Here is a 15,933-nt window from a genome sequence, read left to right as displayed (position 1 = left end):
CACCTATAAATAACAAGAGTTCCACCTTCCTTTATAGACTCTTTCTAAAGGCATAGCTTGGAACAAGACTGTACAGGTGCAAGCAAATTACAGTTGGGAAATAAGACTGCAAACTCTCCTTGTCTCCAAGGATTATGAAATCCCTGTTTCAGTAATGGAGCTGGAGTGGTAGAGCCAGCATGACGAAGTTGGACATTAATGAGATCACTCCCCATGTTTCTTTCTCACTACACAGATCATCTCAGCCTTAATTCTGACTTTGCTTTATCTAGCTACGGTATTCTAAATACCTTCAATTTCATAGCTAAGTGAGGCAAAGTTAAGTTGGAGGATTTAAAAATTGAGGCTAAGTATAAGGAGCCCCTGGTAGGTTAAGTGTTTGGCTACGGACTGGAAGGAATGTCGAGGGTTTGAAACCAGCATCTGCTCCACAGGAGAAAGAGAAGGCAGTCTGTTCCAATAGAGAACTGTTGTTCATTGCTGCCCAGTCAGAACCTTTCACAGGTGACCCTTCCTTCAGGTTTTCAGAGGTTTTATATTGCATGGGGAGAGTGGTAGTATTCTAGGATGGGAATGATTTGATTTGCAATGTTTTGAGAGTGGTTGTTGACTATTCTTGTTGTTGAGTGCCATGGAGTCGAGTATGACCCCTCGCGGCCCTGTGAAAAATAGATCTGAACTCTGTCCTATCCTGTGCCATCTTCATACTTTCTGACACACTAGAGCCCATTGCGGCAGTCACTTTGTCAGTCCACCTGCTTAAGGGTTTTCCTCTCCTTCATCGACCCTCTAGCTTTTTGAGCATCATATCCCTCTCCAAGAAATAGCTTCTCCTAGCATTATGCCCAAAGTATTGAGGTGAAGCTTTGTCCTCTTTCTCTCTAAAGAGCACTCTGGCTGTACCTCCTCCAAGAAATTTTGTTCTCTTGGCAGTCCATGGTATATTCTGTACTCTTCAGCACCACCACAGCTCAAAAGCATTAATTCTTCTTCTATCATCCTTATTCATTGTCCAGGTCTCAGATGCATAGCAAGTGATTGGAAGGACTCTGACCTAAATCAGATGCACCTTAGTTCTCAAACTGATATGTTTACTCATCATTGATTCAGAAAGGTCCCTAACGTCATACTTTCTCAGTATGTCTGAGAAATATGTCTCAATATGTCTCCTTATTTCCTGGCTGCTGTTACCAAGGGTATTGATTGTGACTCCTACTAAGTTGAAGTTGACAGTTTCAATCTTTTTTCCATCTATCATGAGTTTGCCTATTGGTCCAGTGGTAAGAATTTTTGTTTTCTTGATGATGAGATGTAATCCTTATTGAAGGCTGTATTCTTTGATCTCCTACAACAAGTCCTCACTTTTGGCAAGCAAGATTATATCATCTATGGAACACAAGTACATAAGGCAGAGCAAATTTTTTTTTTTTTAGACAAAGAATTGATTTTGGTTAGATAGCCTCTGCTAACTTGTGAAAAGATGAGTATATTTGCACATCACACAATTTATTATTATTTTGTTTTATTTATTATGAAAGTTTACACGGTAAAAACTATGTTCCTATTTCATAATTTCTCATTTCTATTGTTCAGTCATATTGGTTACATTTTTCACAATGTGTCAGCATTCTCACGATTCCCATTCTGGTTATTCTGTATCTGTTATTCTAGTTTCCCTGTTCTCCATACCTTCATAGGACACACTTGATTTTAAGTATGATCTATGGATGATAAATGGGAAGACCCAAATGGAAGATTTCATTTTCAACTTGAGCTGTTTAATGTTTGTTCCCTTTCCATAACAGAAGTTTTTTTATTACCCGAAAACCATGGTATAGATAATTTTTTAAAAACAGAAAACAAACTTGAATTATTTTCCTGAGAAGCATGTAAACTATGAGATTATTATGTCTGAGAGTTTTAAAATAAAATTTACTTTAGCCACCAGTGTTTTCAGCATGGTATCACAAATAAAAAACAAGATTAACATCAAACGGAGTCAGTTTTCATTCAATTGTGTAGCAGTGTAGGCTTTGGAAATTTAATATTATTTTGACTCTACACTGATTGTAGAGTGACAGAGGGAAATGGATTAAGTTTAAATTGAAGTACACAGGAGCCCATGAAGACTGGCAAATAGAAGTTGAGGTCATTGGGCCAAGAGCTGAGCCCCCTAGCTTCTGCCATTGTAGATTAGGATTTTTTGAAATAAAACTTTCTTTTAGATTGTAGTTTTCTTACTTTGCCCATATGCATGCCCCAGCCATAGGTGCAGAGGCATAAATAAAATCAAGCCTTTCCTTGATGTGTTGCTAAACTGGTTTGTGGCCTGTAGGCTCACAGTGCCTTTGAATCTCTGAGCTTCTCACCTTTCCTTTTCTTGAAAAGCTTTTGCTTGCCATGGGTGTGAAGTTTGAAATGCATACCTAGACACCCTCCTCTTACTCTTTTTGCTCTCAGATTTATAACACTTTAATGGTCCCAAATTGTATAGCCTGCTTTAAATGCTCCTTTTCTTCTCCTTGAATAAATCAGGTTTGCGTTGCAGATGATATTTGTTTTTTAGAAAAGTGTGAAAGAAGGGGCACCTGTGAAAACAGGCAATTGTTCCAACATGCATACACATTGGAATTAAAGCAGAAAATGTCAATTATAGCCTCCGATTACTACCTTGCTTCTTGGAGGGCTAAAGCCAGTGAGAAGATAGTGCTGCACTTGCTTGGAGTTTTAGGGTAATTACTTGTTACTCTAAGCAGGGGTATCTAGTAACTTAATTCTGTACAAACCTGATACCCTATAGCTATACCCCACTGTCTCTCTGGTTTCAGAGAGAGAATGTGTAGAAACTTGTTCTGATGTTAAAGTGCAAAAGGGGGCAGTAAAGTGCTATCCACAAAAAAGGGGAAAAAATTTCCAAGTATTTCCAGTGGTAGCAAGCAATTGCCTGACTCTTTCTTGGGTCCTGTTTTTATTTATTCATTTTATAACAAAACTCTTCTGTTTCAGACCTTTAGAGAATATTTTATTAAGCTGTAGCAGCAATCTAACATTAAACGGAAGTAACGCAAGACTGAATATCTTGCCTGTTTATGAAATGTGCCATCAAATTGGCATCATCACGAATTTAAATCCTTCTTCAGTAGTATTTATATTCCTGAGTATACAGAGCATTTCTGAAAGGAATCTGGCCTCTGTGTGAACGTAAAATTCTTGATCTTTTGTGTAATGCTCCTGTATCTCCATATAAACATTGACGCTTGGGGTTTCAAGCTGCAGACCAGAAGGGCGTAGAGGAGTTGAGGGGTCAAGGATTTGGGCTTTGTCCAGAGCAGCGTGCAGCATTTGTCAGGAGGTAACTGGAGAGACTGACCAATTATAGCAAACCTGCAGAGGGCTTTTCTCATTCACAATTTCAGATGAACCAATTTACAAACTGGCTTTGCTCCTTCACTGCAGCCTTTGGCATTTAATTAAAATAAAAATAAAAGCATTTGCTGGACATAGTGCCTGTTCTCCAAAAAAGTGATAAACTCAAAATGTATTTAGTACAGAACGTTGGCTGGAAGATAAACCTGGTACAGGATTCTTAGTTTGCCAACTGTGCTAGAATAAACCTGTTTCCAAAACTGGGATTCACATTCCTGGAAATGTTCACTCACATATTGGTGTAGTTTAATGATTAAGCATAAATTGTATCCCATGCTTTTCATTTATTGAAATAAACAAGCTATATAGTCCTATAAAGAAGCTGTGATGGCACAGTGGTTAAGTCCTGGATTGCTAACCAAAGGATTAGTGGTTCAAATCCATCAGCTGTTCCATGGGAGAAAGATGTGTTAGTCTCCCATAAAGATGACTGCTTTGGAAACCCTTTGAGGCGGGTCAGTCCTGCTTTGTACAATCACTAGTAGTCAGAAGCAACTCAAGGGCACAAAACAACGAAGTATTACTACAGCTTTTGTGAACTGAGGATTTGTTAAATAGACCATCACTCAGGATATAATTCTTTTACTTCATTACTTTCTAAAGAATTGCATCAAAATAGTCTTTTAAAAAGTTTACAGATCTTAAATATTTAAGAGCTTATTCTTGAACTTGTGAGATACTTTAAGACAATGGTAGAGTCTTGAAACTCAGTTTTAAAAACATAAGGAGCTCTGGTGGCCTAGTGGTAAGGACATGCACTGCAAACCCAAAGACAAGTGGTTCAGATCCACCGCCTGCTCCTCAGGAGAAAGATTTCCAGTCTCCTCCTATGTGATTTGCAGCCTTTGAAAACCTTGCTGGAGGGTGAGCTGTGAGTCAGTTCAGACTTGAGAGCTCACAACAAGACAATTTGACTAAAACTAATGTTCCAATAGGATCAAAAAAAGCACTGAATGTTAATTGCAGAGAATTTTGGTAAACAGAAAAAGCTGAAACTCATCCTAACCCTAAATATGTATTTCTCCACTTTAATTAGCAGTTTACTCTTACGAGTCTTATTATTCTAATGAATAGTTTTTTAAAAGATTACTTATCCGTGGAAAAGTAAAATATACTCTCTTAAGAATTTTATTTTACTTGGTGGTTTTCTCAAGAGGTGGTGGTTGTTGTGAGTCAAGTATGACTCATAACAACCCTATGAACGTGATCTGAACCTTGTCCTAGCCTGTGCCATCCTAACACTTTCTGAGACACTAGAGCCCAATGCAGCAGTCACCTTTGTCAATCCACCTGCTTGAGGGTCTTCCTTTCCTTCAGTGACCCTCCACCTTCTAAGCGTGATGTCCCTTCAAAGAATAGCCCCTCCTAGCAACATGTCTGAAGTATATGAAGCAAAGCCTCATCATCCTTTTCTCCAAAAGAGCACTCCATCTGCACACTCTCCAAAACATATTTATTCATTCTTTCAGCAGTCCATGGGATATTCTGAGCTTTTCTCCAACACTACAGTTCAAAGGTGTCAATTCTTTTTCTGTCATCCCTATTCGTTGTCCAGCTCTCAGATGCATACCAAGTTATCAGAAAAATCAGAAGTTGTAGTATTGAAAGATGCTGTGGGCAATATTTTGAATGACCCAGAAAACATCAACAGAAGATGGAGAGAATACACAGAGTCACTGTACCACAAAGAACTGATCAACACTGAAACATTTCAGGAAGGACCATATGAGCAGGAGCAAATGGTAATGAAGGAGGAAGTGGAAGCTGCATTGAAAGCATTGACAAAAGAGAAAGCCCCAGGAATTGATGGGCTACCAGTTGACTTGTTTCAATAACAGATGCAGCCTTGTATGCGTTCACCAGTCTATGCCATAAAATTTGGAGGACAGCTGTCTGGCCAATGGACTGGAAGAGGTCCATATTTGTTCTCATTTCCCAGAAAGTTGATCCAACTGAATGCACATTATGAAACATATCACTAATATCACATGCAAGCACAATACTGCTGAAGATCATGAAAAAATGGCTGTAACAGTACATAGATAAGGAACTGCCAGAAATTCAAGCAGGATTTAAAAGAGGCCATGGCACCAGGGATATCATTGCTGATGTGAGATAGATCTTGACTGAAAGTAAAATATTTACTTGTGCTATTACTAACTATGCAAAGGCATTTAACTGTGTAGATCATAACAAGATGTGGCCGACACTGAGAAACATGGAAGTCTCAGAGCACTTAACTGTGCTTATGTGAAACCTATACCTGGACCAAGATGACTGTTGTGTAAACAGAGCAAAGGAATGTTGTGTGGTTTAAAATTCAGGAGGGAGTGCTTCCTGGTTGAATTCTCCATCCATTCCTCTTTAATCTGTATGTTGAGCAAATTATTTGAATATTACTCAAAAGATAGAGAAGCAGAAATGAGTAGGTTTCCCTTACACACACAGTGTCCTCATTATTCAGTTTGCATGTGCACTAGCATTCATAGTATGATTTACATTGACCCTATCACTTGATATGCCAATCAGCAGTTGCCATCTAGCCTATTCCAATTCTTGGCAATCTGCGTGTCTGAGTAGAGCTTTCAGTGGCTGATTTTCCAGGAGAGATCACGGGATCTTTGATTCAAGTCACCGGTAGGTGGATGTGTTTGCCTCACTCAGTTGTTTGTTTGGACACTAGTTCATAGAACTTGGTCACTCCTGTCTGTATCTTTTTTTAAAAATCATCTTTTAGTCTGTATCATATTTTTGCATTTACTACTAGTTTTCTGCTTTGCCCTTACATATATCTTAATGTTGGCATCATTTTTCCATCACTTATCTCCATACATTGCTTCTCATTCTTGGAATTGTAATGTGCATCTGCACCATTTGACTTCCTCACTGCACTCAATGATTTAAGTATACTCCAGAGTTAATTTGCTACATTTTGGGGGCAACCTTGAAAAAAATGGAAGATGTCATTGGATATGTATTATCATGGATCCCAGGAAATATAGGAGTGGGTAGAAGAGAAAAGTAGGAAAAAAGTAGACTATCAGAGAGCTGGACAATAACTAGGGATGATAGAAGGAGAATTGAGCCTTTGAGCTGTGGGGCTGGAGAAGAGTTTAATATACCATAGACTGCTAAGAAAATGAACAGGTTCATCCTAGAGAGGGTTAACCAGGCTGATCCTGGGAGGCAAGGATTCTGAAGCTTCTTTTGACATATTTTGGACACGTTACAAGGAGGGACCAGTCTTTGGAGAGGGACAGCACAGGAGAGGAAGACGCGTGATGAGGTGGATTGATTCAGTGACTGGAATAATGGGGGTAGGAGTGTCAGAGACAGTAAGATTGGTACAGGGTAGAGTAGGGATTAGGGCTGTTGTACAAAGGGTTGCTGTGAATTGATGGAAGAGGAAAGTGCAACTTTTGTTCTGCTTTTGTATAGTTAGTTTAAGCATCTGAACCACAGTCTTCTTGCAAATCTTCTTACTATATTGAGTGACGTTCAGAAACAGACCTGGCAACCACTGCCTCTGATTTCCCAGACTCCCCTCAAAACCTGATAGTGTCATACTGGTCAACAGAGAAAAATCCAGACTCGAAATGTCACAGATTTATAGCAGACGCCTCTGTCTCCTGAATAGGATGTGGGCCACTATGACTCTTAAAAATATTATTTTGGATTTCAGTATACATTTCACATACTTTGGGCATGTTATCAAGAGGGGGCCTGTCCCTGGGGAAAGACATCATGCTTGGTAAAGTAAAAGATGAGAGAAAGGAGGAAGATCGTCTTTGCAATAGTGTGACACACTGGCCGCAGCGGTAGCCTTAAGTCCAGAAGAGCTTGTGGACATGGCCCAGGATCCAGCAGTGTTTGGTTCTGTTGTGCATAAGGTTGCTCTCAGTCAGAACTAACTCACTGGCACCTAACAGCAACAAGACGTTATTAAATAGCTCATCTCACCCTTTTTGGTTTGAGTGGAGTTTAACAAGAAAGAAAATCACATGTGGTGTCACTAAACCTTGAGCCCTAAATGCTAAGACAAGGCTTTAAACGACCATGCCGTTATATTGAACAAGTTTACTTTCATAGTTTGGATCAAAACTTTGTGCTAGCTTTCAGTAATTCTGTTATGTTCTGTCTTGTTAACAAGAAAGAATAGAGAGAATCACACAGCAACTAGGAAAAGTTCCTACAGTTATGAATAAGACCTGAAAATATCTAATTTAGATGATTAAATGTCTAATTTACATTATTAAATATTAATGCCTAGTTAGATCTTTAGATTTATACATGTTCCATATGAAAGGTTTAGGCTTTAGTGTAGAGAATACTCTTTAAAATGAGTTAGATTCTATAGGTATTTAAAAACTAAAATTAGCTTTTAATGTCAAGTTTGTTCACTTGAGGCATTTTCTTAACAGGCATCTATTTTAGGGTTTCCATTTCACTCCGGGTTTTATTGTCTCAATATCTGATTTAAAGTTGTGTTATCTATTGTTTTGCTTTGGGATGATGATTCATTGGGGAATCCCATAGGAGTTGCTTATTTCTACTGAACATGTGCAGCCCATCTCATCCTGCATCCTGGTCGCTTCGTACTGTGGCTTCCTGGGAGACCCTCCAGTGAGAGTGCAGGAAGTCACAATACTGTTGTCCTAGAAACTGTCCTCTAACCCTGCTCTCTGAGCCCTGAGACTCTGCTGAAGGGGAGGGAGCAAGATCCCATATCCCAGGAAGAGAGGAGAGGAATTGCCCTTCTGGGAACTGGCCTGCCTGTGACTTGTCTCTCCTGTATAGGACATGAATCACTGTTGTTCTTTTTTTGTTTTCTATTTTGGATTAAAAAATCAGTAGACATTATTAAATGGTTCCTCTAACTACTTTCTGTTTGGGTGAAATACAATAAGAATGACCTCACTCCAGTGTGGTTGTATTTTTGTGTAGGGTTCCTGCTGTGTTATTTAAGGTTACAAGATGAATATTGTTATTTTAACGTTTACCAGGGGTGGGAATCTACATTTGACATCCACTACTGTTAGCCAAGGAGGCTTGATGGGTGTAAGCAGTTGGTTATTGGCTGCCAATCTGAGGGTTGGTGGCTGGAACCCACTCAGCAGCACTGTGAAGGAAGGGCCTTGGGCTCTGCTTCTGTAAAGATGACAGCCAGGAAACCCTGTGGATTCGTGCTAACCTGTAGCATACGGGCTCCCCCTCAGATGGGAGCTGACTCGATAGTAGCTACAGCAGCAACGTGGATCATAGTCACTCATTGCTATCGAGCTGGAATTGACTCATAGCTGACCCTCTCGTGGGTTTTCAGAGGCTGTAAATTACACAGGAGGAGATTACCCATGTTTCTCCCTCAGAGCTGCTGGTAGATTCAAACTGCCAGGCATTAACTGTTCAGCTGTCTATGGACAATGCCATTGGAGCCCCCTCTAACATGGATTATTATTGTTTTGTACCACGGAGTCAGAACCAATCCATTGCTGATCTACCAGTGGGTTTTAAGAGACAGTAAGGAGCACAGGAGTTCATTGCCCTTCTTTCTTCCACAGAGCAGTAGGTAGATTCACACTGTGCACCTTTGTGTTGGCAATTCAGTTCCTTACCGCTAAGCCACAGAGCTTTCTGTAACTTGAAGAGTCAGTTTAATAATATAAAATTAGTCACCAACATAGTCCTCTTTTTAAATATACTTCAAAATTCAATATGGAATACATAAACTGATTATTATAAGATATACATGTCATAACTATGCTATGTAATCTGATTTGTTAACATCTCTAGTGCATGCCATCAATCAAAGGCAGGGTCTGTGTGGTGAATCTGATCCATCAGCTAACTTGTGTGGGAAAAATCTGGGCCATCTCCTCTAGTGCAATTTACCACGACCAAAATCCACTGGAGGTCAGCTGTGAGGTAAGTGTTTATCCAGAAGCCCTGTTGGAGGGGAGCTCTGGTGGCCTAGTGGCAAGAAACTGTTCTCCTCGAGAAGGAGGGCAATCTCCTCGTGTGCCAGATCCAATTCAATGGTACACAACAAGAAGAGAAAAAATAAAGAGGCCCTTTTGGCAGATTGGTTAAAAAACACTTGGCTGCTAACATTGACAACTTAAATCTTTACTCTATTTGTAATGATGTTGCATATTGGTCCAATTGAGAAAATTTTATCACTACAAACTACTGATGAGAGAAATGTAAAAAGATCTAAATAAGGCTTTTTTCAGAGACTGAAAGTTGTTAAAATGTTATATTGTTAAAAATGGCAATTTTTGCACACCCATGGATATTGCTGCCTTGTTCAAAACAGTAAAGAATTGGAAACAACCCAAGTGCCCATCAACAAATGAATGGATAGAGAAGCTCTGGTATATTCACAACGTGGAATATTATGCAGCACTGAAAAAACCTCGTGAAATTTTCTACAAAATGGGTGACTAGTTGAACCCACCAGCTGCTCTGTACAGATGACATCTATAAGAATTGCAGCTTTGGGAACATTATGTGGCCAGTCTGCTCTAGCCTGTAGAGTTTCTCTTTGTTTTGGTTACTATCAGCTGGATTATGACGTACAAGGCTTTCAAGGTAAAAAAAAAAAAAAAATTAAGAAATAGATTCCTTTTTCTTTGTATGTACATTCTGCTCTTCTCAGAACATTTTCTAGAGTCTATATGCAATTTAAAACATAAATTGCATTTAGTTGTTTGTCTTGTCCTCACTTTTTGGTGCTTGGCCTCCTGAGATGAAGCCTGGACACCAGGTGTTAGCCATGAAGAGCTGTGGTCCCAGCTGACCACCTCAAAAGAAGGCTTCCTGCTTTAGACACAACTCATGTGGGCTTGGCTGGCTCTCAGCCCTCTGTGGCTCTCCAAGTGACTGCATGGTGCCTTGCTTTTCTCTTGAGCTTCCTTAATTTTCTAGATTATCAATGGAAAAGCTCAAGATATTTTGGAAGCTCAATATTTGGAAAAAAATGTAGTTCTATGCTTTAATGTGATACAGTGAGTTCTGAAAAGAGTGCAGAGTAAGGGGAGATTTTTCTGGCATTTCCCTTTTTGGGCAACTATCTGCACCTGTTTTCTGTGTATATATTAGTGTAGTGCTAAAATAAAGATAATGTAGGAAGGTACTTTGAACAGTGCTCAGCAAAGAGTAAACATTCCAAACAGCCGTGACTTTATTATTCATGGTCCTGGAAAGTGTTCATTGCCATGCATTTAAAAATTTGCATGTGTTCATTCATGCTTTTTCCAACTAATATAATAAGGACCCCTGGTTAGGTAATACATAATGTATTGGGCTACTTAATCGCAATGTAGGTAGTTCGAATCCAGCAGAGTGCTCCATGGGAGAAAGCTACGCAGTCTCCTCCGATAAAGATTTAAGCCTCAGAAACTTGATAGAGGGTCACTGAGTCAGAAGACATGATGAGAGAAGCTAATCCAGCATTTATTCAGCATCTACTATCTGTCAGTCACCTGGCTGACATTCTGTTAAATATTCAATCAGGTAGATATAGATATGGGTTATCTGCCTTGCTCTCAAGGAGCTGGATTGGAAACACCTAATCATCAGGAGTTACACTTTCCTGTCACTTAGAGTTACTGATGCGAAAGAAGTTGTTTTCATTGTTACACTGTTCTTACTCTAGTATGCCTCCATGTTGCCTTAGTAAAAATTGGAGAAAGGCAGCAGGGGTTTCTGTGGCTGTACTGCAGAGGCCTAAGACTAAATGCTGTGGTCACAGTCAAAAGTCGTTGCCATTGAATAAGTGGAACCAACTCGTAGCTGACCCTCTGGTAGGTTTCTGAAACTGTAAACTGAAAGGGAGAAGATTGCCCATCTTTCTGCTGGGTTGTTGCTGGTGGATTCAGCACGGCTTGCTTTATTTACCCCTAGAGCTTCCTACGTGCAGTGGTAGTGTAGGCAGGCTTGGCAGTCTTCTTCTATAAAGGTGACGGTCAGGAAATCCCCATGGAGAAATAGTACTCTGTAACACATGGACCACTAAGGAATAGAATTGACTCGACTGCAACACGTTTGAGCTTTGTCCTTGTTAGTGGTGAGTTATACCAGAAATCTGTCATTTGGACTCTCAGCTCATCCATTTACTTTTTCTACTGAAAATTATCATCTCATCAATTAAAGTAATTGGTCTGCTATTGATGTATAGTTGTTATTGTTGTTGTATACCATTGAGTCAGAACCAATCCATAACTGACCCTCCAAAGAGTTATTGCGTTATTGTTGTTGTTATGTGCTGTTGAATAGGTTGTGACTCATAGCAACCCTGTGTATACAGTAGCCCTGAAAGCTCTATCCTGTGCTAGCCTAATTGTCTCTGACTCACCTACCCTCATTACACCCATCACAGAATCAATCCATCTCATAGAGAGTCTTCCTCTCCTGCACTTTCCCTCCACCCTTCCAAGCACAATGTCCCTCTCCAAGGATTGCAACATGTCCAAAGCATGTCAGATGAAGATTCAGAATCCTTGCCTCCAAGGAGCAGCCTGGTTTCACCCTCTCCAGGACAAGACTGTTTGTTTTTCTGGCAATCAATGGTATGTATATTCAACACTCTTCTCCAGCACCACAACTCAAAGGCATCAGTTCTCTATCATCCTAGTCATTGTCCGGCTTTCTTGTTCATAGCAAGTAATCACAAAGACTATGGCCTAAATCAGGTGCACCTTAGTCTCCAGACTGACATTGTTGTTCTTCAGTACTCTGGAGAGGGTTATTATCCATATTAAAATGCACAAACAAAAAGAAAACAACCTCAAAAGCAGTTGAATATTGAGTCTTTTTCCTTTTGTGTCAATTCGTATAAAGAAGTAATAGTTTTTAAAACATACTGTGCAGACGATTAGTTTTTCCTTGTATAAGAAGAATATTTTTCCTCTTATAATATAGTCTGAAAAGTGAACTAGCACATTTAGAAACATTATGACTACTAGGAGGTTTTCTTTTTTCCTGAGCATTGTAAGTATGTCATCTCATGGGTTATCCCCACCCCTGCCACCACATCAGTTCTCTGTTGCAGACATTTATAGATGACTTTACAAACAGTGTAGATCAAATTTGGATTTCGTACAGTGAATAAACTTTACATCAAGATCTGTTTTGTTTGCAGAATGAGTTATAGGCTTATTTAATTATGTGCCTTGTGTCTTCTGGATATATGTTTAAAAATGTGGGGCTCCTTACAGCCAGAATAGCTAATGTGTCATGTCTTGACCTCGCCCCATTAGTGCTGACAAAAGATCTAACTCAGCTTTGTGAGTGAAGAGAGAGTCATGAGGAGTTACTTATGTGGGTGGGAGGAATCTCCAGTGAGTCTTCAGTTAAGTAAAGCCCCTCCCCCCAAAAAAACCCTCCTCTTCATCCAGGAAATAGGCTATCAGGAGCATTTTCATGAATAAAGAGTGAGCCAATATTTAGACATAGGGTGTGATATGGGAAGAATTCTGAGATGTACACAAAATTGGCTGAATAAAAAGGAGCCTGCATAGGAGATGGAGGACAATGGATTTCCTTAAGGAATTGAATGAGTGGACAGGCAAGTGGGGTACATCTAGCTCAGTTAGGATCTTGGTGTCAGTTTCCTGGACAAGCAACTAGGGAAGTGAGCAAATGGCTCAAGTGAAAAGGAATTCTTTGGTAGGAGTTAAGTATGGACTACAGACTTCAGTTGTGATTTAGGAATTTTTCTAAAAGTAACTAAAATGTATATGGTGTTTGCCCAGTGTTAGCCACTAGAAGCAGCTTTACTGATACTGAATAGTTGGAAGGTCAGCTGGGTGGGGAAACCCAGGCAGGGATGGGCCTCTGGCAGTCTTAGGTAGTGGAGATTTCCTAAAAAGGTCAAGGAGTAAGACATGAGAAAAAGGATGTGTCAGGAAGATGAGCAATTTACTCCCTGTACTTAATTTGTGCTGACTGCCACGCATCCTGCCTGCTCTCAGCCACAGCCACACATCAGAATCACTGGGGCTTTTAGAAGCAAGCACCACTCTTATCCAGACAGAGCTCAGCTTCAGTTGGCCACATGAGAAACAAGAATTGAGGGGAAAGCTCAGTGTAGATGGGTCCTTGGTATTTTATGCACAAGGATGATAGATACACTGGGATCCAAAGGCTAAGAGAAGTACACCTGGGAAGCCCTTCTGTTCACTGAGGATGAATTTTAGAAGTTTCTCACAAGAAAACTGTAGAAATGGGAGAGCCCACAGAGAGGTAGTTACTAAATGCATGGTGATCATAGCTTTAGGGAATTATCCAAGTGTGTTCACACACGGTGGTTTTAAAATTGTCTTTGTTACCAAGGAATGTACTTGTTTTGAGTTTTTCTTCACAGAAGTATTTTGCATTTTCTGAATTGGTTGGGTTTTGTATTTGGAGGAGGAGGATGATGATGATGAGTTTTTGCTAAAAGGTTTCCATGAAGAAAAGGATTGGCCCCTCATTTTATGGCTATAAATAATGCATTTCCAAGCGTGAAGTGCCACTGTCAGCAACTATGCGTTTTTCCTACCTTAGAGAGTCATTTTAAAAATATGAAGCTATATACTACATAGGACTGCGCAGATCCTGTTGTGTAAGTCACTAGCTGTCCCTTCAGTGTGGATTTGATATTGAGGGTGGCCCAGCGTCCTGTCTTTCTTTCCATTAGTGAGTTAGGACTCTCTAATTCACTACTATTCATGGCTGGTGGGTTCCTCTGGTGAAATAAAGAATTGGATTGGAAGGATTCAAACGCAATGCTTTGTTCTCGGGCTTTAATATTTTAATGAGCCCACAGGCTTGGCGGCTTACGAATGAGCTGGGGTTTCTAAGTGTGTAGTTAGTGTTAGCACTTGTAGAAGGATGTTCATTAGGAAGCTCTTGTTTCAGTTTCCCAGAGAAACTCCCCATTAAGAAAGATCTTTCAGCAGCATGGCTAGCAAGAAAGAGAAAAAGGGGCGGGGAGGGAAGCTTTTTAGCTGTAAGCATTAGAGGGATATTGTATCAGTAGTCTTAGTTCTAAAGATTTGCTTCTGCGAATTAATTGGAGCAAATGCATCTCAAGGGAGGGAAAAAAAAGGTTTGTAGAGTAAGGACAGTAGTTGTTGTCCTTGCAAATGGAGGACTTTTCACTTTGCAGCTGAATCAATACTACAACTAATTATTTCTGGTTATCTTTTATGGGTTTGTAAGACATTTCTTTTGTTCTCTGTAATAAAAAAAAACCATTGTTTGATCAGTGACTGACTAATTATGATAAGTAATTTGAAACATTCTTGATGAAACTTGTCTGTTAATTAACATCAACAGCAAATGGAAAATAACAAGACAACAAAGTATTAGAGCATCTACTGTTCCCTCAAATTGATGAAATCGCGGTGTGGCATGCCCAATAAACTGTAGCTGCCAATGGTTAAAAAATAACAAACAGGTGGGAAGGTATGACTCACCGTAGAGGAAAAGTTATTGTAAAGTTACACAAAGGAGTACTGAAATATTACAGGTGAGGGGGTGGTAAAGGCATGTCAGCAGGTTGGCTGATCCTATTGCTTAAAGAGAGTGGTTTCCTTTCCTTTAAAGCTTAATTCCTTAAATACAGCCATCCCATATTGGTCTGACCTGAGATACTTGTTATAAATAATATTGTGGATCTTAAAAAAATGTATTTTAGGATTATTGATGTCTAGCTACATTGTAAATATCATTAACACTGTTTTTATCAACTCAATAGCTTTTATTTTTTTATGCTTTTAGATTTCTACCTGGACAAGGACTGGTACTATACCCTCAAATAGGAGACAAATTGGATATTATTTGCCCTAAAGTGGACTCTAAAACTCTTGGCCAGTATGAATATTATAAAGTTTATATGGTCGATAAAGACCAAGCAGACAGATGCACTATTAAGAAGGAAAATACCCCTCTACTCAACTGTGCCAGACCAGACCAAGATGTAAAGTTCACTATCAAGTTTCAAGAATTCAGCCCTAACCTCTGGGGTCTAGAATTTCAGAAGAACAAAGATTATTACATTATATGTAAGTATAACTCTTGATTTTTTTAAAAATAGAAGTTAAGATAAGGTAAATAGGTTTGTATCTATTTTTGTTTCTTTTAAAATTATTATTGTTGTAAAACATTTGGTAAGAATCCTTGCTGAGCAATTGTTCACCTTTTCTTTTTTTCCCAAGAAACCATCATTGAATTTGTGACCCTGTACTAACAATATTGGTTATATGTGAGCACCCCAAAGGGGGAAAAACCTGCTAGAGCCTATATAGTGTTTGAAGTAAATGGATATATATGAATATACTCAGCATTTCCAGTGACAAAGCCATTTTTAAGGAGCATTGGTGAGATTTTGATAGGTAAATCTTGTGCAATGACTTTTCTCTTCATCCATCCATCCATTCACTCATTCATTTTGTATTTACTCTGTTCCACAATGTATAAATGCTAGAGATTAAACAGGGAGCAAGATGGTATGCAATACATTTT

General features: G+C 39.4%; 1 protein-coding gene across 1 annotated transcript in view; it reads left to right on the top strand.

Annotated features, from left to right (window-relative positions):
- EFNB2 (ephrin-B2) overlaps positions 1–15,933 on the top strand; it is a 57,065-nt gene that overhangs the window by 16,263 nt on the left and 24,869 nt on the right. The window contains exon 2 of the mRNA XM_006894613.1: positions 15,190–15,473. Within this exon, the coding sequence (XP_006894675.1) occupies positions 15,190–15,473 (284 nt within the window). The remainder of the gene's footprint in view (positions 1–15,189; positions 15,474–15,933) is intronic.

The sequence above is a fragment of the Elephantulus edwardii genome, unplaced genomic scaffold (assembly GCF_000299155.1).
Source record: "Elephantulus edwardii isolate Elephantulus edwardi_28Jun2011 unplaced genomic scaffold, EleEdw1.0 scaffold00147, whole genome shotgun sequence".
Classification (NCBI taxonomy): domain Eukaryota; kingdom Metazoa; phylum Chordata; class Mammalia; order Macroscelidea; family Macroscelididae; genus Elephantulus; species Elephantulus edwardii.
Note: the sequence above shows the minus strand (reverse complement) of the source record. Positions and strands in the feature narration are given on the sequence as shown.